The sequence below is a fragment of the Phasianus colchicus genome, chromosome 33, assembly GCF_987193195.1.
Source record: "Phasianus colchicus chromosome 33, bPhaCol1.hap1.1, whole genome shotgun sequence".
In the NCBI taxonomy this organism is placed as follows: domain Eukaryota; kingdom Metazoa; phylum Chordata; class Aves; order Galliformes; family Phasianidae; genus Phasianus; species Phasianus colchicus.
Genome location: NC_143468.1, coordinates 2,793,229 through 2,814,565, shown reverse-complemented (window position 1 = coordinate 2,814,565; position 21,337 = coordinate 2,793,229). Strand labels below are relative to the sequence as shown.

At 57.4% G+C, this 21,337-nt stretch overlaps 1 protein-coding gene across 1 annotated transcript; it reads right to left on the bottom strand.

Moving 5' to 3' along the window:
• Positions 1-1,844: 1,844 nt before the first annotated feature.
• ACVR1B (activin A receptor type 1B) lies at positions 1,845-20,530 on the bottom strand. Its single transcript, XM_090128491.1, has 9 exons — positions 20,398-20,530; positions 9,597-9,836; positions 7,766-8,014; positions 6,305-6,535; positions 5,816-5,983; positions 5,181-5,337; positions 4,105-4,229; positions 2,852-2,982; positions 1,845-2,754 (listed from the first exon to the last, which is right to left on the bottom strand). The coding sequence occupies exons 1-9, from the start codon at positions 20,501-20,503 to the stop codon at positions 2,629-2,631; spliced, it is 1,533 nt and encodes a 510-aa protein (XP_089984617.1). The 5' UTR covers positions 20,504-20,530; the 3' UTR covers positions 1,845-2,628.
• Between the last annotated feature and the right edge of the window lie 807 nt (positions 20,531-21,337).

The following is a 21,337-nucleotide window of genomic DNA, read 5'->3' as shown; positions in this document are numbered from 1 at the left end:
GAACTGTGACCTTATGACCCCATAACTGTGATCTTGACCCCATAATTGTGACCTTATGACCCCATAACTGTGATCTTATGACCCTGACCCCATAACTGTGACCTTATGACCCTGACCCCATAACTGTGATCCTGACCCCACAACTGTGACCTTATGACCCCATAACTGTGACCTTCTGACCCCGACCCCAGAACTGTGACCTTCTGACCCTGAGGCTGCACTGAACCCAATCGTACCAACACAGCATTAGGAGCTGTGGGGTTGGGGGGGGTGGCGGCGGGGGGGTTTCCTATGGCGCTCAGCTCCCAGCAGCTCTAAGACCCCCCCCCCCTTCACCCCCATCACAGTGGGGCCCAATGACAGCAGTGGGGGGGGGGGGGTGGACATAGAAGACCCCCCCCCATCACCCCCATCACATTGAGGGGGGGGGATTGGACATAAAGACCCCCCCCCATCACCCCCATCACACTGTGGCCCAATGACAGCAGTTGGGGGGGGGGGGGTTGGACATAAAGCCCCCCCTCCATCACACAGAGCCCCGGACGGACAGCAGCAGGACGCACGGACGCGGGGGGGGCTCACCCAGAGTTGCAGTGTGGATGGAGGCCGGCAGCGTCGGGTTGCCTTTTCTTTTTTTTTTTTTGTCTTATTTTTCCTTTTTTCACCCCAATTTTTTTTTTTTGGGGGGGGGGGGGGGCAGTTTTTGGGTTTTTTTTCCCTTCCTTTCCAAGAGGTCCGAAATCGCGGCGCCCGGAGCCTCGCTTCTGTTTGCTTCTTTTTTGTGTGTTTTTTTTTCAAACATCCCCCCCCCCCAAAAAAAAATAAACCCCGGGAAAAGCAAATAAAACAATAATATTAATTAAAAACAACAATTAAAAAAAAATCACCTTACGATCACACCAATTAAAATCCACCCACCAGCAGAACCGCTCCAGTTCCAAGTTACGGCTTCACAAAGCGCTGCGCCCCCAATGCAAACAGCCAGGTGGGCCCCCCCCCTTCCCCCCCCCCCCCCATCCCTAATGGCATCAAATGGAAAATAACCCCCCCCCCCCCCGCTGTACGCAGCCCCCCCAGCTGATGGGGCTGAGAAATGATGGATGGATCAGCAAAGCTGCGCCCTACAAAGAACTGAGCGCGGCCTCGGAGGGGTGGGGGGTGCCCTAAAAATGGGGGGGGGGGACACCAGCAGGGGGGTACGGAGCCCCCCCGTGGGCTGTGGGGTCTCCTAGATGGGCACTGACCCCCCCATGGGTTGTGGGACCCCCCAGAGGGGTGTGAAACCCCCCCCAGTGGGGAGTGGGGACCCCCAGAGGGTGATGGGATCCTCACTATGGGTGTGGGACCCCCCCTTCCCCCCCCCCCGAGGGGTGTGGGACCCCCTTCCATGGAGCACAGGGACTCCCAGAAGGGTACAGACCCCCCCCCACGGGTTGTGAGACCCCCCCCAATCTGTGGGACACCCAGATGGGCACGGGAACCTCTCCATAGGGTATGGGGACCATAGGGGGGTGCCAGATCCCCCCCAGAGGGGTACAGGCTTCCACAAGAAGGGTGTGAAGCCCCCCAATGGGGTGTGAGACCCCCCCCCCAATGCCCCCCCCTAAAAAATATAAAAGGTCTGCAGGGGGGACACATCCAGGCCCCCATGGTTTCCTTCCCACCCCGAGCTCAGCTCCGTGGCAACTCTGCTACCAAAACCCAAAATCACACACACAAAAAAACCCCCCAAACTGAAACCCACCCCCCCCCCCCCACAAAAAAAAACCCAAACCCCAAAACCCCGGGAGGGAAATCAGTTCCTCCTTTTGTTGTTTTCTGGTTTTTTTTTTTTTTCCATCCTAAAAAAGGGGGCAAAAAAAAAAAAAAAAAAGGGGGGGGTGGCAGTGAGGCACCCGGCGGGAGTTCCTATAGCCGGAACCTTGGGATGGGGATGGAGGGGGGGGGGTCTGGTGGGAAGCAGCCCCGACCCCCCCAGGGAGAACAACGCTCACTGAGGATGAGGAGAGCACCAGCACAGCTCCATGAGGACACCAGGTTTGCACATGCACACAGAGCACGGATGGAGCTGGAGGGGAGCAGCAGCGCAGGGACGCAGGCATGCACCGCTGCGCACCGGCAGCCGCTCCGGATGGGTTTTGGAGGAGGGGTGGGGAGGTTTAAATGGGGTCGGGGGTCTTTTTGTCGTCTTTTGTTTCAAGCTTAAGGAGGGAGATGGTCTGGTGAAGCTGACGGACGGCTCAGCCTCTCGTTTGGGAGCACCATTGGTTTTTTTGCAGGGCTTCGGATGTGCCGCAGCCTCCTGGAAAGCTTCCCTTTGCCGCCGCTCGGCCTCCAGCACGGCCTCAACTTTACAAGGATTTCCATCAGGAAACGAGAGACGTGAGCGTGGCTGAGATCCTTCAGAGTCCCTCTCAGCTCCTCACGCTGGCAGGAGGTGATCGTCCAAAGGTTTCTGATTGTTTCATACCCGAGAGGAGGGAGCGGAGCGCGGCGCGGCTCCGTCCCCGCAGCCAGCAGCCCGCAGGTCTGGTTGGTAGCAGTAGATTGGGCAGAAACACGAGGTAGGCCTCCATCACACACCTACTCTAGCATGGCAGCTCGGTGCAGTTTCCTCCCGCTCAGCAATTAGATTTTCACATCTTCCTGGACGCTGAGCTGTGAGAGGGTTTTCTTAATGCGCAGGGCGGTGAGGCGAGCCGCTCCGTTGGCGTACCAACACTCCCTCATCATTTTACCCATCACCCGCAGAGCCTGGCGGGGACACAAAGGGCACAAATCAGTCCTCCCTCATCCCCTCCACACCTCCTGGCAGCCTGACATCAAAAGGGACGCGAGCAGCTCCCCTCACCTCGTAGCTCTGCCACCAGTTGGGGATGTTCGGCCGCAGCTTCTGCTCGCACACCACCTTCCTCATCTCCTCGATGGAAGGGTCAGAGGGCACCAGGTCGTAGTATGGCAGCTGGTATTCCTCGTGGATCCCTGAGGGAGGGGGAGAAGAGGGGAAAAGGGGGGATGTGTGGCATCCCTGGCAGCACAAAGTGAGGCCATGGGGCTCGGGGAGGGTGGAAGGCGCTGCCTCAGGCATGGGAACCTCTCCATAGGGTATGGGGACCATAGGGGGGTGTGAGATCCCCCCCAGAGGGGTACAGGCTTCCACAAGAAGGGTGAGAAGCCCCCCAATGGGGTGTGAGACCCCCCCCCCCTCCCGTGAGTCACTGCTGGGACGTGTCAGTGATGGGAGGTGATGCACAACAGCTTCGGAGGGTCTGGGGTTTGAGTTTACAAGAAACATTCGGGGCAACAGAACGCAGCTGCCTGAACTGGAAGGCGGTGAGCAGGCTGTGATCCCTGCCTGCACACTGTGTGCCAAACTGCTGAGCTGTGCCAACTTGGGAACGGCGCCAGGCAGCGGAGGGCAATGCTGCTCCACACAACCACAGGATGGTTGGGTTGGAAGGGAGCTCAAGGATCACGAAGCTCCAACCCCACAAAGCCACCAACCTCCACATTTCACAGCAGCCCAGGCTGCCCAGGGCCCCATCCAACCTGGCCTCCAACACCTCAGGGATGGACGGGGCATCCACAGCCTCTCTGGGCAGCTGTTCCAGCACCTCACCGCTCTCACAGCAAACAACTTCCCCTGACATCCAGCTGAAATCCGCCCTCCCTCAATTCCAGCCATTTCCCCTCGTCCTGCACTTCTCTCCCCTTCCCAAGAGCTGACTCCCCTCCTGTCTGCAGGCTCCCTTGAGGTGCTGAAGGCTGCAATGATTCACCCCACAGCCTTCTTTCCTCCATGCTGAACAAGCCCAGCTCCCTCAGCCTGTCCTCATAGGGAGGTGCTGCACCCCCTGCTCATCTTGTGGCTCCTCTGGCCCCTCTCCAGCAGCTCCCTGCCTTTCTCGTCCTGGGGGCTCCCTCAAAACCCACCCAAAAGAACAGCAGGCGCTGCCCAGAATGACGACTCCACCTCCCCAGCGTGGCCAGGAGCCACATCTCCTGGCTGTGCACACCAACACGTCCTCCTCTAATGCTGCTGGAGCCTCACATCTCCCCACCAGCAGGGCTGTGGGAGCTGCGTGCACCACCCAGCTTTATTACCTCCTGCGTTGCACCTGCGAGCGATCTCCCAGTAGACCAAACCCAAGGCGTAGATGTCAGCACACTTGAAGGAATCGAAGTGCTTCATGTTGATGGTTTCATCCAGCACCTCGGGAGCCATGTACCTGCGCGGCAGGGAAGGAGCAGCGTGTTCATTCTAAGAGGGATGGAGGATGGGAAATGAGGTGGTATTTTTTTTCCCAGCACCCAGCAGATGGAATGGAATGGAGTGGAATGGCATGGAGTGGAAGGGCATGGAAAGGAATGGCATGGCATGGAATGGAGTGGAATGGCATGGCGTGGAATGGCATGGAGTGGAATGGCATGGAGTGGAATGGCATGGCATGGAATGGAGTGGAATGGCATGGCGTGGAATGGCATGGCATGGCATAGCATGGAGTGGAAGGGCATGGAATGGCATGGAATGGCATGGCATGGCACAGAATGGAATGGAATGGCATGGCATGGAATGGAATGGAGTGGAATGGAATGGAATGGCATGGCATGGAGTGGAATGGAATGGCATGGAATGGCATGGCATGGAGTGGAAGGGCATGGAATGGCGTGGAATGGCATGGCGTGGAATGGCATGGCGTGGAACGGCATGGAGTGGAATGGCATGGAATGGCGTGGAATGGCATGGAGTGGAATGGCATGGAGTGGAAGGGCATGGAGTGGAAGGGCATGGAATGGCATGGCATGGAGTGGAATGGCATGGAATGGCATGGCATGGCACGGAATGGAATGGAATGGCACAGAGTGGAATGGCGCGGAATGGCATGGCACGGCATGGAATGGAATGGCACAGCTTCATCAGCACAGAACGGGGCCCAGCAGAGCAAACGGAGCAGCTCCAGGAGAGTGTTGGGAAAGAGGCAAAACCAGCCCAAAGCACAGCAGCTCCAGGCAGCAGCCCCCAGACGGGCCAAGCTCATTGCCAAGCCTTACGTGAGCCCCGTGCTGCTGGCTCACGCCTCCCAGCTCAGCAGGACCCAGCTGTGAAGGGAAGGCAGAGGGCAGGGAGCTGATGCTGGAGGCAGCAGGAAGGTTCAGGACACAGCACGGTGCTCCCGTACCGTTTGGTTCCAACCCTTTGGTTCGGGGCGATGTCAATGGTGTCCGTGACGGAGTCGTGGCGCACGGCGAGCCCCAGGTCAGCGATGGCACACGTGCCATTCTTCTTCACCAGGATGTTCTTGGATTTCAGGTCTCTGTGAGCAATCCCAGGCTTTCCTAAGAGAGCAAAACAAGACGTGGCAGGGGTCACGGGCTGGGAGCCGTGCTGGCGCAGAGGCAGTGCCGGATCTCGTGGCATTAGCACAATTCTTTGTGTTGCAACACATTTTCCTGTTTGGATCCGCTTCGGCGCCCAAGGAAAGAGCGGTGCTGACAGCCTGCAGAGGCCCCTTGCTGGCTGCAAGGCGCAGTGTCAGCCCGAGGCCTGCAGAGGGATTCCAGCTCCACGCTCCCAGGGGCGCCCATGTGGATGCGAGGGGTGGATCAGGGCTGCTGCCCACGCTGACCTCACATCTGCATCCTCAAACTGCAGCTGCTCAGCTGGGAAATGCTGATCTAAATCCCAGGACCAAACAGGGGCCAACAATGCACGCAGCCATCAGCCCAACGCCCACCAGGCGGATCCAAGCACCCCCTCCAGCCCTGCTCCGTCCTCCTGGGGAGCTCCCAGCACCTCTCCAAAGCCCGCTCGTACCTTGAGTACCCACGATCTCCATGTGCAGGTGGGCCAGCCCGCTGGCAGCAGACAGAGCGAGCTTGATCATCCCCTCTATGGTCACCGTGTAACGGTTCAGGTAGTCAAAGAGGGACCCGTGCTCGTGGTAATCGGACACGAGCCACAGCTGCGTCCACGTCCCGTTGTCTGCAGAAGGAAAGAGGTGTTTCTCAGGGACAGGACAGAGGCACTGAGCATCCTGCATCCTTCTGGCACGCAGAACCACCGGGTGAGGCTGCAGCTCAACCTGGGGCAGGCCAGCTGAAGAACTGAGGCGCGGGCAACGCGCACGCATCCTTGTGCAAGAGTTTTCATCTTCCCACCCTGCGCTGGGACACACTCAGGCACGCAGCACGAGCGTGCTGATGGCTTTCTGTAGCATCTAACTGCACGCCTGAGCGGAGCCACGCAGCTCTCAGAAGCAGCACACCGATGGGGTCTCTGCTCACAGGGCTGAGGATGTTTTACCTTTGTTGTCCGCAGCAATGAAGCCCAGGATGTTCTCGTGCCGCAGCATAACGGTTTGGTAGATTTCTGCCTCCCTGAACCAGGAGCGTTCCTCACGGGAAGAGAAGATCTTCACAGCCACATCGCCTCCGCGCCACCGGCCGCGCCACACCTCCCCAAAGCGGCCCTTCCCAATGATCTCCTGCAGGACGATCGTCCGAGCCACGGTCCGCTGGACAAAAAGTGGCAAACCTACAAAGAAAATGGGGAGCTGAAGGTCTGCTGCAGGGAAAGGACGGGTGTCAGCAGTCAGCAGTGTGCCACTGCTGTGCCACTTGACCAACGGTTGGCCAATGGGGGACCACGAGCCAGCAGTGTGCCCTGGTGGCCAAGGAGGCCACTGGCATCGTGGTTGACCAACAATTGACCAGTGTTTCACCAACCAACACGTGACCATGAGCCAACTGTGCCCTGGTAGCCAAGAAGGCCACTGGTGTCCTGGTTGGCCAGTGGTTGGCCAATGGTTGACCACGAGCCAGCAGTGTGTCCTGGTGGCCAGGAAGGCCACTGGCGTGGTGGTTGACCAATGGTTGACCAGTGGTTCACCAACCAACACGTGACCATGAGCCAACTGGTGGCCAAGAAGGTCACTGATGTCCCGGTTGGCCAATGGTTGGCCAATGGGGGACCACGAGCCAGCAGTGTGCCCTGGTGACCAAGAATGCTGCTGGTGTCATGGTCGACCACTGATTGACCAATGGTTGACCACGAGCCAGCAGTGTGTCCTGGTGGCCAAGAAGGCCGCTGGCATCGTGGCTGACCAACAGTTGACCAGTGGTTCACCAACCAACACGTGACCATGAGCCAACTGTGCCCTGGTGGCCAAGAAGGTCACTGATGTCCTGGTTGGCCAGTGGTTGGCCAATGGGGGACCATGAGCCAGCAGCCTGTCCTGGTGGCCAAGAAGGCCACTGGCATCGTGGTTGACCAATGGTTGACTAGTGGTTCACCAACCAACACGTGACCATGAGCCAACTGTGCCCTGGTGGCCAAGAAGGTCCCTGGCATCCCAGTTGGGCAATGGTTGACCAGAAGAGGACCACGAGCCAGCAGTGTGTCCCCATGGCTGCTTGGGAAGCAGCTGCGCATCGCTTTGAAGCAGCCTGCAAACCACCAGCAATCAGGAAAACAGCAGTTGGGGAAGCAGTGCTCGGTGGCAGATGAAATAACTTCAGCCTGAATACGGGAAGAGTGGAAGCTGAAGGCTGACAAGCAGTAAGAAACCCCAGAACTGCTCTTAGGAAGAGAGTCTTAGCACAGGTGCCACATCTTAGGTAAGTGCAGAGCTCTTGAAACAGGCTCTGCAAGCAGCCTTTGCTCCTCCTCCTGCTGATGCACGGGGAGGTGAGGCAACGGCAGCAGAGCCAGGAGCCGCTCCAGCTCCACGTCCTCGTTGGTCACCGCCAGTCACAGCTTCCCTACCTGAGCCGGAGCCGGAGGTGGAGAGATCGTAGACGAGATCCTGCAGCGTCTTGTCCTTGGAGAGGCACATTTCACAAGAGGGGTCCTCCATGTCCAGGCGCTGCCGGTTGTGGTAGACGCGCTGGTGGTGATGAAACACGAAGACGACGATGATGATGACGACGAAGACGAGGAAGACGGGCCCAGCAATCACTGCCACCAGCTCCACCGGACCCCAGCTCGACGGGGGCTCGTTGTCCTTCAGGTGCCCTGGAGGGGGAAGCAAGAAGAAACGCGGCGTTGTCGCTCCTCCACAAGCGTTCCTTGGGGACCTCCTCGCGCTTTAAGTCCCCTCTCAGAGCCCAGACTTCCTGCTTGCTGCCCCGGGATGGCAGAGCACACGCTGTTAACGCAGGGACTGCAGCTGCCAGGCAGCCAAACTGCAGGGAGGACCCAGGACAGAAAGCAGTGCTTTGGTTGCGGTGCTGGGGATGGCAGCTCCTGCTGCTCGGGGTGGGAGCTCAGCTCCTCTGGGCCAGCTCTGCTCCTCTGAGCTGTGCTTTGCTGTGCCCTGGCACTCTGCAAAGGGCAGGGAAATCAAGCAGCGCTTGAGGAAGGTCTCATCTCTGCCCCCATCCCCTCTGTCCTGCACACCATGAGAGCGGCTGCTCATCTTGAGAGCAGACAAAACTTCCCCCCCTGCACCCAAAGGAAACGGCTCCCGCAGCCTTCGTCAGAGCCACGGCCCTGCAGCCCGAAACGCAGAGCTATGAGGAAGTTCTGTGCGCTTCTCTGTCCCAGAGCAGACGGTTCCCACACCCCCAGGAACAGGGCAGGGCTGCTTCCTCAGCACCGGGCACCGTCTGCCCTGCTCTGCTCCCCTCCACGTAGCATCACACCATGGAGGTGGGCAGCACAAAGGGAGGAGAGCACAGGAGGATGGGGAAGGACCTGAGCTGTGCAGCAAAAAGGGAGAAAAGCACAGAAGGATGGGGAAGGACCTGAGCTGTGCAGCTCAAAGGCAGGAAAGCACAGGAGGATGGGGAAGGACCTGAGCTGTGCAGCCCCAAAGGAAGGAAAGCACAGAAGGATGGGGAAGGACCCAGGCTGTGCAGCCCCAAAGGAAGGAAAGCACAGGAGGATGGGGAAGGACCTGAGCTGTGCAGCCCCAAAGGAAGGAAAGCACAGAAGGATGGGGAAGGACCCAGGCTGTGCAGCTCAAAGGCAGAAAAGCACAGGATGGGAGAAAGACCTGAGCTGTGCAGCACAAAGGGAGGAAAGCACAGAAGGATGGGGAAGGACCTGAGCTGTGCAGCCCCAAAGGAAAGCACAGGAGGATGGGGAAGGACCTGAGCTGTGCAGCCCCAAAGGAAGGAAAGCACAGAAGGATGGGGAAGGACCCAGGCTGTGCCCAGGGAACACGCAGCCTGCTGTCCTCAGGCCATGCAGACACAAAGCTCTCGTGTAAGTGCAGATGCACAGATCTGCTGCTGCTTCCAGGAGTCTGCGCAGAGATGGGGGCTGATAAGGAGAGGAGTGTCAGCATGTGAAGGTGGGGGGGGGGAGGAAAAACCCAACCACAACCGAACTGGGGAAGCTTCTCCTGGCCCAAAGCACCACCTCACCGTCTGCTGACATTTCGTCTGCCACAGGGGAGCCCGAGCAACTCCACGTGTTAATTGGCAGCAGCTCGTTATTACCTCCACTTTACCAATCAAGGAAATAAGCCAAGTGTTTGCACAGCAACCAAAGGGAAGCAGCGAAAAGGCTGCAGAGCAAACCTCAATCCCAGCCCTGAGCAGCCAGATTTCCCCCCCCCACATCCACTGCATGCACTGAGCTCCCCCCTCACCGCTGGGAACCATTAAATCGATCTTGTTGCAGAAATCAGAGTAGCAGCAGTGGGTGTTCCGCAGATCCTCGGAGCTCAGGCAGTAGAAGGGTTTCCCAGCTGGGATCAGTTTGGCTTCGGGGATGCAGGTCCTCACGTGGTGCTTCACCCCATCCAGGTTGAAGACAGACACCATGCAGGCGCCGTCCGTCTCGCAGGTGGAGTTGGCTTGCTTGCAGTCAGAGCACAGACAGGTCAGAGCTGCAAAACAGAGCGAGAGCAAACCCTTAAACCAAGCATGCGAGGCAAAGACAACTTTCTCCCTTTATTTTCCCACGTGGGAAGGTCATCTCTTATCTCTGGGAGGTGCAGCTCTGCCCGGCTCGTGTTTGATGGCGCAGAGCTGAGAGCCCACAAAGCAGAACAAAACGCCATCAGAACCTTCCCAGCAGGAGCTGCCAGCCCTGCAAGGATGCTCAGCCCACACCAACCCAGCACCGCTCAGACCGGCGGTGCGAGCCGAGCTGCTCCACCCAAACAGCTCAGGGGCTCCTTTAGGAACTCCTCTCCTGCTGCCAGATGCAGCTTTGGGTCACACACACGTCCCTGCCCTCCTGCCTGCCCTCCGCAAGCATCGTTTAGGTGCAGAGCGAAGCAGCCCCACGGTTGGCATCCAGCTTTTCTGCCAAAAACCTGCAAGCAAAGCCCCATCCTTGCAAACAAAGGGCAAAGACGACAATGTGGAGGAGAAGGGTGGGGCTTGCTGAGCAGCCTTCAAGATTTGCTCCTGCTCTCATCAGATCTCAGCCTCCCCGGAGGGAGCCTGCAACATGTACTTACCCGCAGAAACGCTCGTTCAGGTGGGAAGGCTTTGGAGATGCAATTAACTCTTCCCCAGCCCCGCAGCTGCGCTCAAAGGACGCGCACAGAAGTCAGCGTGGGGCAGAGGGCTGTGCAGAGCCCTCCCTTGTGCAATTAATGGCTTTAATGAGCACCCGGTGATGGGGACAGCACTGAGGGCTGCTTTGCTCCTGGCTGCAGTGGAGCGGAGCGCTGGGGATGGATGCTGGGGGGGGGGAAACAAGCAGCTCCGCACCGAGTTCGGGGCTGTTTGGGAGGAAGACGCCCATTATCCCTCATCTGAGCGGTAAATCAGTTAGGCTAATTGCATTAGGGCTCAGTTCTGCCTGGACGTTGTGCTCTTTGTTTCCCAGCTGCTGTGAGAGCGGCTGCAGCGCAGGGAAACGCGGAGGGGCTGCTGGGCTTCTAAAGCATCGCGTGGAAACGCAGCAAGGGAAGGGACAGGGGGCAGACCCCAGGAACGCACTGCATCACAGCTTTTAAAGGGATGCTTTGGAATCAGGGATGCTTTGGAATCAGGGATGCTTTGGAATCAGGGAATTAATGGAAGGAAATCCCCCCCCCCCCCGAGCTCTGCACCCAGGGAACAAAGGTTGGCTCTCATGGAGCCTTAATGAAAAACACGGGGAGGAGAGCAGACGGGGCACATTGCTGCCTTGTGTCTGCTCACAAGGGAACGCTGCCTTCCAGCAGCTCCTCGACTGCTTTTGCAAAAACTCGGGCTATGAACCGAAGCTTTAAGGCAGGCGTCCCACCACGCTGCCTCTTTCCAACTCCATCTGCGCACGGCCAAACCGAGCAGCTCCCATCGCCCTCCTCCCCGAGGCACAGAGGTGGGCTGCACCAGTTTGCACCTCCAGATCTCGAAGGCGAAGAAATGTCCTCAGTCCTCCAATGCAGCTGCCTGCAGAAATTCCTCCCCATTTCCACACCTGCCCCAAAACGGAGCGGCCTCTCAAGAGCTCCCACAGAGGCACTGCTGCACCCTCTGGGTTTTGCTGGCAGAGCTGAAAACAAACCAACCCAGCAGGAAGAGCCCCGTCCGCTCCGTGCACAGCCCACCTCCCACCCCAGCAGGGCTCTGCAGCCCCATTCCACCCCGTGTTGTTCCCTCTGTGGGACACGAGCTCCTCTTTAACACGTCTGCACGCTGGGCAACGGAGAGCAGCATCACCAGAGCCCATCACAACCACAGCAGGTGTGTGCAGCGCCTCCCACCAAGGCTCTGCCAGGTCCTGGCAGCTCGCTGTGCTGCATTTTGGGATGGCATCCCGAGCCCAGCTCTGCTCCTCACCCCCACATCAGCTCTGCTCCCCCCCAAGCATCCCCTGGGAGGGATGCAGCAAAGCACAGGGCAGCTCGGCCGTGCCTCACGTTTCAGGTCTGGCTGAGCAGAAGGGAAAATCCTCCTCCCATCAGCAACGCTCTCCCCCCATGGATGGGGTGGGAACACAGACAAGCACGGATCCCCACCCCTCGTACCTCCACGAGGCTCCGGGTGCAGCAGAGGTGAAGCAGGAGGAGACGTGAGCCAAGCAAAGAACTTCTCAGTGCCAACAGCATTCCTCCTTTGGGGGAGGAAAGCTCCCATCCAGCAAAACACACCACCACCCACTTCATCAAAGGGCAGAGGAAACAAAGGAGCAGCTCGGAGCGGTGGGGGTGAGCTGAGGGATGGGGCTGCAGAGCAACTTCTGCCCCACGAGTGCTGGAACCAGCCCAGCATGGAGCTGGGGGTCCCCTGGGTGGGAGCTGGGGAGGGTCCCTATAATAGGAGCTGGAGGGTCCCCATGATGGGAGCTGAAGTTCCCTATAAAGTGGGCTGGGGTGGGTTCCCTATAATAGGAGCTAGGAGTCCCATAATAGGAGCTGGGGGTCCCATAATGGGAGCTGGGGGTCCCTATAATAGGAGCTGGAGGGTCCCCATGGTGGGAGCTGGAGGGGTCCAATGATGGGAGCTGAAGTTCCCTATAAAGTGGGCTGGGGGGGGTTCCCTATAATAGGAGCTAGGAGTCCCATAATAGGAGCTGGGGGTCCCATAATGGGAGCTGGGGGTCCCTATAATAGGAGCTGGAGGGTCCCCATGGTGGGAGCTGGAGGGGTCCAATGATGGGAGCTGAAGTTCCCTATAAAGTGGGCTGGGGGGGGTTCCCTATAATAGGAGCTGGGGGTCCCATAATAGGAGCTGGGGTCCCATAATGGGAGCTGGGGGTCCCATAATAGGAGCTGGGGTCCCATAATGGGAGCTGGGGGTCCCTATAATGGGAGAAGGGGGGTCTTCATGGTGGGAGCTGGGGGGGTCCCTTTAATGGGAGCTGGGGGTCCCATGGTGGGAGCTGGGGTGGATCCCTATAATAGGAGCTGGGGGTCCCTATAATAGGAGCTAGGGGGGTCCAATGATGGGAGCTGAAGGTCCCTATAAAGTGGGCTGGGGGGGGTTCCCTATAATAGGAGCTGGGGGTCCCATAATAGGAGCTGGGGGGGGTCCCATGATGGGAGCTGCAGGTCCCTATAAAGTGGGCTGGGGGGGGTTCCCTATAATAGGAACTGGGAGTCCCATAATGGGAGCTGGGGGTCCCATGGTGAGAGCTGAGGGTCCCCATAATAGGAGCTGGGGCGTCTCCATGGTGGGAGCTGGGGGTCCCATAATAGGAGCTGGGGGTCCCTATAATGGGAGAAGGGGGGTCTTCATGGTGGGAGCTGGGGGGGTCCCTATAATGGGAGCTGGGGGGTTCTCATGGTGGGAGCTGGGGGTCCCATGGTGGGAGCTGGGGGTCCCACAATGGGAGCTGCGGGTCCCCATAATGGGAGCTGGAGGGTCCCCATGGTAGGAGCTGGGGGTCCCTATAATAGGAGCTGGGGGGGTTCCCTATAATAGGAGCTGGGGGTGGTCTCCATAGTCCCATGGTGGAGCTGGGGGTCTCCACGGTGGGAGCTGGGGGTCCCTATAATGGGAGCTGCGCCCTCCTCCTGCAGAACTGCCTTCCCAGTAGCACAGCACAGCACAGCCATCACAGTGCTGCCCCCCAGCACAGCTCAGCTCCATCCCAGCACCTGCTGGGCTCTGGGATCCCTGGGACCAGTAAGCACGGACAAACGGACAACACCACAATGGCACCAAATGCCCTTAGGGACGCTGCTCCCCACATCTCCTGATGCTAAAAAACGTCTCCTCGTTACAAAACACTCCACCTGATCGGGATGTATTAAGGTAATTAACCTGAAGGCAACGACTGGTAAAACTGCCAATACCCACCCACCTACTGAGCACATTTCTGCAGCGATCGTGAGCTGCTGTTCAACAGTTTGCACTGCTGGGAGAACAGCGATGCCCCATTTCCGAGCCCCCCCAGCACCCTGCAGCTGCATCCCATCTCTGTGCAGCACCCGACTGAACGAGGCCCAGTTTAATGCTGCAGCAGGAGAGAAATGGGAAACAACTGGGTTTGTGCCTCTGCTGTTCCTTTAGGTGCTGTGATGTCCTTACAGATCATAGAGCTATGGGATGGTTGGGTTGGAAAGGTCCTTAAAGATCACAGAACCACAGGGTGGTTGGGTTGGAAGGGACCTTAAAGATCACAGAACCATGGGATGGTTGGGTTGGAAAGGTCCTTAAGGATCACAGAACCATGGGTGGTTGGGTTGGAAAGGTCCTTAAGGATCACAGAACCACAGGGTGGTTGGGTTGGAAGGGACCTTAAAGCTCAAAGAACCATGGGATGGTTGGGTTGGAAAAGTTGGGTTGGGAAGGTCCTTAAAGATCACAGAACTACAAGATGGTTGAGTTGGAAAGGTCCTTAAAGCTCAAAGAACCACAGGGTGGTTGGGTTGGAAAGGTCCTTAAAGGTCACAGAACCATGGGATGGTTGGGTTGGAAAGGTTCTCTCCATGACATTCATCTCATTTCTTTGCTGCCTGAGGGTCAACAACTGGGACAACATAGAAGAGCTAGAAGTGGAATGGATCTTAGAGATCAGAGGATCATAGAATGGGAGGTGTTGGTGGGAGGGTCCTTAAAGATCACAGAACCACAGGATGGTTGGGTTGGAAGGGACCTTAAAGCTCAAAGAACCATGGGATGGTTGGGTTGGAAAAGTTGGGTTGGGAAGGTCCTTAAAGATCACAGAACTACAAGATGGTTGAGTTGGAAAGGTCCTTAAAGCTCAAAGAACCACAGGGTGGTTGGGTTGGAAAGGTCCTTAAAGATCACAGAACCATGGGATGCTTGGGTTGGAAAGGTCCTTAAAGCTCAAAGAACCATAGGATGGGTGGGTTGGAAAGGTCCTTAAAGGTCATAGAACCATGGGATGGTTGGGTTGGAAAGGTCCTTAAGGATCACAGAACCACAGGATGGTTGGGTTGGAAAGGTCCTTACAGCTCATAGAACCATGGGATGGTTGGGTTGGAAAGGTCCTTAAAGATCATGGAGATCATGGATCCATGGGATGGTTGGGTTGGAAAGGTCCTTAAAGATCACAGAACCACGGGATGGTTGGGTTAGAAGAGACCTTAAAGCTCAGCTTTGCTCTCTGCAGTGCTGCCATCCCGAATCCTTTCCTGCATTTTGCTGCCTCCCAATCCTCACCCTTCTTCTGTTCCCTGCTGGAGCTTCTGAAATCTACTGACCCACTGCTGCTAAATGAAACAGAGTTAAAATTAGCTGCGAAGCACTGTGAGAAAAAAAAAGAAAAAAAAGCACTCGCACACAAGTCATCCAGAAACTAAAAATTATACGGGGATATTTAAAGTTAGAAACAAGAGTCCCAACGTTTTCGAGCTGGCTGCAGTCCCCTGGCATGGGCTGAGCAAGGCACGAACGTGGCTGAACAGAACACAGATATTAAAGGGGAAAAAAGGAACTAAAAACGTGGCTCTCACCTCCAAAGAAAAGTTTCCCTGCATCCATTCAAGCAACGCAAGAGGCGAGCTTCAAACGAATTTTAAATAAGGGAATTGACAGGAGCCTCATCATTACTAGGTTAATTAGAAGAAGCCTTGACATTTCTGCTGCTGTTGCTCTTCAACTGAGAAAACAGACATATGGCTCCCAACCGCCTCTCCACGCTCGGGTCTGACGCCTGCTTGGTTTCACACTTAGGGGGAAAATGGTTCAGGAGACCCCAAAAGGCACAGCAGGGTCCACAGCATCAGTGCTCCGTGAGGTTGGGGGACCACAGCGAGCTGTGCTGATGGGGGGCACAGATGTTACTGGGGTCTGCAGCCCAGCACCGATGGGTTTTGGGGGCTTCAAAGCCATGCTGGGTATTTTGGGGGTCTGCAGACCAGAGCTGATGGGGATCTACAGATATTTTGGGGGGTCTACAGATCAGAGCTGATGGCTTTCAGGGCTGAAAAGTCACATCATACAGCCTTGGGGTCTGCAGACCAGAGCTGATGGGGGTCCACAGCCATTTCTGGGGTTCTACAGCCCAGCACCAATGATTTTCAGTGCTTCAAACCCAGTATCCACATCTTTGGGGTCTACAGAGCAGAACTGATGGGGATCTACAGACATTTCTGGGGGTCTGCATACCAGAGCTGATGGCTTTCAGGGCTGAAAAGTCACATCATACAGCCTTGGGGTCTGCAGACCAGAGCTGATGGGGGTCCACAGCCATTTCTGAGGGGTCCACAGCCATTTCTGGGGTCTACATCCCAGTACTGATGACTTTCAAGGGCTTGAAACCCATGCTGTACATTTCTGAGGTCCACAGGTCAGAACAGATGAGGGTCCAAAGCCATTTCTGGGGTCTACACAACAGAAAGATGGGGGTCCACAGCCATTTCTGGGGGTCTACAAGCCAGCACCAATGATTTCCAGTGCTTCAAACCCAGTATCCACATCTTTGGGGTCTACAGATCAGAACTGATGGGTTTTGGGGGCTTCAAAGCCATGCTGGGTATTTTGGGGAGTCTGCAGACCAGAGCTGATGGGGGTCCACAGCCATTTCTGGGGTTCTACAACCCAGCACCAATGATTTTCAGTGCTACAAACCCTGCATCCACATCTTTGGGGTCTACAGAGCAGAACTGATGGGGGTCCACAGCCATTTCTGGGGGGTCCACAGCCATTTCTGGGGGGTCCACAGCCATTTCTGAGGTCTACAGCCCAGCACTGATGACTTTCAAGGGCTTGAAACCCATGCTGTACATTTCTGAGGTCCACAGGTCAGAACAGATGTGGGTCCAAAGCCATTTCTGGTGTCTACACAGCAGAACTGATGGGGGTCCACGGACATTTTTGGGGTCTACAGATCAGAGCTGATGGCTTTCAGGGCTGAAAAACCACATTATACAGCCTTGGGATCTACAGAGCAGAACTGATGGGGGTCCACAGCCGTTTCTGGGGTTCTACAACCCAGCACTTTCAGGGCTTCAAACCCAGCATCCACGTTTCTGGGGTCTACAGAGCAGAGCTGATGGGGGTCTACGGGCATTTCTGGGGGTCTGCAGGCATTTCTGGGGGTCTGCAGGCACTACTGATGACTCTCAGGGTCTGAAACCCACGCTGTCCATCCTCAGGCTCATTCCTGGGTCTAATTAACACAGCACTGCCTGCCTTCCAGCAGCCAGCAGCGCACATCTCGTACTTCTAACGAGGGCAGAGGAGGCAGCAGGCACTGGGAAAGCTTCAACGTGCTGCGAAATCTGCTTTTCTGCTGGGAAAGGGACAAAAAAAAACCCAACCAAACCCAAAAAACCCCTAAGAAAACAACACCACCATCATCAAACGAAAGGAAAACTGGGGGGGGGGCTTAAATCCGAGCTCAAGGAACGCCGCCATCCCCTTAAAAAGACAAAAAAAAAAGACTCAGCATGGCTTGAAAGTGCCTGAAAACACAGCTGTGAGCTGAGCAAAGCAGCAGAGCGAGGAGATTTACACCGGTCAACACCCCAGTGAGTGAACTTTGCTTCCCAGCACCGACGCTCCCTTTCGCAACGGTGATTTCCGGAGCATCCATTGCTGGCATTGGATGCACGGGGTGGAATCTGGGCTGTCTGGCCAAAGGAGCTCATGGAGCTGCAGGACGTTTTGTCGGGACGCTGCTTTTCGTTTCCAATCACAGCCATCCGTCCTTCTTGGAAAATTCGGGGCTGACGGGGGCATGGGTTGGGCTGGGTGTAGGAATAATGGGGTGCACAGATGGGGTTTTTCGGTGCAAAGCCACCTGCAGCCATTGCAAAGGTTTTGTGTGCTTCTTTTTAAAGGGAAAGCAAAGGAGGTGCTTCCTGCTCCATCTCCTGTGGCTGTGCAGAAGCCAGATGGGGAGCAGCCGATGCCCACAGAGCAGGTGGGGCAGAGGGGGGCACAGCCATCGCCCCCCCATCTCAGGGCATCCCTACGAATCCCTAAAGCCCAAACCTTCCGTAGGTACGACGCAAAGCCAGCAGGAAGCAATAAGCTGTGGATGAAAGGCAGCGCCGAGTTTCCGGGAGCTCCGAGCCTGGATGGATCCTTTCCTGCTCATTTTTCTACGCACGTCTTCATAGAAAACCCCATTTTCAAATGCAAATCCTGCAGATTTCCATCCTTCAGTCGCTCCCCCAGTGTTGGATCCCAAATCCCCCCTCCATCCTGCCTATAAAGGATGCGCACAAGGCGCTGCTCAGCATCACATGCACACACACACACACGCGTGCACACACACACACACACACGCATGCATGCACACACACACGTGTGCACCTTCCCCTGCTGCCCCGCTGCCATCTCCCAGCAGCCAACAAGTCCAGATCTGCCTTCTTTCGGGCTCTTCCCTTCACCCTGCAGCAAAGCCGGGTGATGAGAGGAGCGGAGGAGGAGCGCCGTGCTCCTGTTGGAACACATCCCCGTGTTACACAAGCACCCAGCGACCCCCCGTTGCTGCACGAGCAGCTTAACACCAACAGGTGCCCCGAGTGGGTGCTGGGAGCCCTAAAAAAAGGGGGGGGGATTTTGGACCCCCCCCAACCCCCCCACACACAATTTGGGATCCCTGGGAGAAGCGAAGGGAGCCAACAAAGCCACCCCACCTCACCTCCCAGCTAACAAATATTTGGCTGCGGGGGGGGGGGGGAAGAACCTGCAAAGGTTTAAAGCTACAAAGGGTTCCTTTAAAGCAAATTAAATGGGGGGGGGGGGGGGCTGTGCGTTGCAGCTGGCGGCTCAACGCCCCCCCATCTCCCCCCTCTGCCCCCCACCACAGGTCTCCAAAAGCATGGGGCGGCCCAAGGCTCGATTCCTCTCCCCCCCCCACATTGCAGACCCACAGAAGGAGCCCCCATAATTGTGGGGCTGCTCACAGCTCAGCACGGTGGAATCCCCCCCCCACAGCCCTGCACAGAGCCCCCATCTGCCCCCCACCCCAATCCCAACCCCTCTGCTGGCTCCGCCCCCCCCCCAAATTCCTCCTCCCAACCCCACACTCCCCTGCCTGCTGTCCCCCCCCCCCCAAACTTTCCCGACCCCTCAGCACCTCCCCAACCCTCAATCTGGAGGGGGGGGGGGGGCGGGGGTGAAAGGGGACAGACCCCAAATCCCCCTCCCAGCCCCCCCCCCCCACTGACCTCACCCCCCCAACATTCACCCCTCTGCCCTCCCAACCCCTCAGCTCTCCATAGGGACCCCCCCCAAATTACCTCAGAGCCCCCCCCCCCCCCATCACCTCTGTGCTCCTCAAACCCCCCCAGGATCCACTCAGAGACCCCCAAAATCCCCTCAGGGCTCCCTTACAATTACATTACCTCCAACCGCCCCCCCCCCCCTTACCCCCCCCCGGACCCCCTGAGACCCCCCCAGCTCCACTCAGGACCTCTGAGCTGCTCCTAAAATTACCTGCAGCCTCCTTACACATCCCCCCCCCAACCCCCAGATCCATTCAGGACTTCTTATATCCATTCACAGCCCCCCAAACCACCCCCCAAATCCATTCACAGCCCCCCCAGGTCCACTCACAGCCCCCTCAACCCCCCCAAATCCATTCGGGATGGCTTTAAATCCACTCACAGCCCCCCCCAACCCCCCCCAAATCCATTCTGGGCTCCTTTAAATCCATTCACAGCCCCCCCAACCCCCCCCCCAGATCCATTCACAGCCCCCCAGCTCCCTCAGATCCATTCAGGACTGCTTTAAATCCATTCACAGCCCCCCCAGGTCCACTCACAGCCCCCCCAACCCCCCCCAAATCCATTCAGGACCGCTTTAAATCCATTCACAGCCCCCCCTACCCCCCAAAATCCACTCACAGCCCACCAACCCCCCCAAATCCATTCAGGGCACCTTTAAATCCATTCACAGCCCCCCCAGGTCCACTCACAGCCACCTCAACTCCCCCCCAAATCCATGCAGGATGGCTTTAAATCCACTCACAGCCCCCCCAACCCCCCCAGATCCATTCAGGACCGCTTTAAATCCATTCACAGCCCCCTCTGCTCCCCCCCAAATCCACTCACAGCCCCCCCAAATCCCCCAAATCCATGCAGGACGGCTTTAAATCCATTCATAGCCCCCCCCAACCCCCCCAAATCCATTCCGGCCTCCTTTAAATCCATTCACAGCCCCCCCAGATCCACTCACAGCCCCCCCCAGCCCCACCAAATCCATTCAGGACCGCTTTAAATCCATTCACAGCCCCCCCAGACCCACTCACAGCCCACCAACCCCCCCCGATCCATTCAGAACCCCTTTAAATCCATTCGCAGCCCCCCAAAATCCACTCACAGCCCCCCCAACCCCCCCCAAATCCATGCAGGACCGCTTTAAATCCATTCCCAGCCCCCCCCCCCCAACCACCCCACGACCCCCCACGGCGCCCCTCAGCTCTCAGACCCACGCAGGGTCCCCTGAAGCCCCTCAGGCCCCCCCCATCCCCCCTCCCCCCCCATCTGCCCCAATTCCCCCCCCGTGCCGCCGGGCGGGGGCGGGGCGCCGAGCCGCCATGTTGTGGCCGGGCTGCCGGGCCGGAGCCGGAGCCGCACTCACCGCGAACCCCGCCGGGAGCTCCGGCCATGAAGAGGGCGAGCAGCGGCAGAACGGCGGCGGCGGAGGCGGCGGAGGGCGGGGGGCGGCGGCGGGGGGGGGCGGCCATGGCGGCGGCCGCGGCCTCGGAGCCCAACGGCGGCGGCGGCGCCTCGGGAGGGGCGGGAGGGGGCGGGGCCACGGAGGGGGCGGGGCCGGCGGGAGGAGGGGGCGTGGTCGCGGCCGGGAGGGGGCGGGGCAACTCTTAAAGGGGCCGCACCGCGCCTGGGGGTGGGGGGGGAGTGTGCAGGTGTAGATGTGCGTGTGTGTGCGTGCATGTGTGTACTTGTGTGTGCATGTGTGTACTTGTGTGTGCATGTATGTACTTGTGTGTATATATATGTGTGCGTGCATGTGTGTACTTGTGCGTGCATGTGTGTACTTGTGTGTGCATGTGTGTACTTGTGTGTATATATGTGTGTGCGTGCATGTGTGTACTTGTGCGTGCATGTGTGTACTTGTGTGTGCATGTGTGTACTTGTGTGTATATATGTGTGTGCGTGCATGTGTGTACTTGTGCGTGCATGTGTGTACTTGTGTGTGCATGTGTGTACTTGTGTGTGCATGTGTGTGTGTGCATGTGTGTGCATGTATGTACTTGTGTGTATATATGTGTGTGCGTGCATGTATGTACTTGTGTGTGCATGTGTGTGCATGCGTGTATTTATGTGTGCATGTGTGTGTGTGCATATATGTTCATGTATGTATTTGTGTGTGCATGTATGTACATGTATGTATATATGTGTGTGCATGTATGTACCTGTGTGTGTGCATATATGCGCATGTATGTATATGTGTGTGTGCATGCGTGTGCATATATGTGCATGCATGTGTGTGCATACGTGTATTTGTGTGTGCATGCGTGTGTGCATGTATGTACTTATGTGTGTGCATGTATGTACTT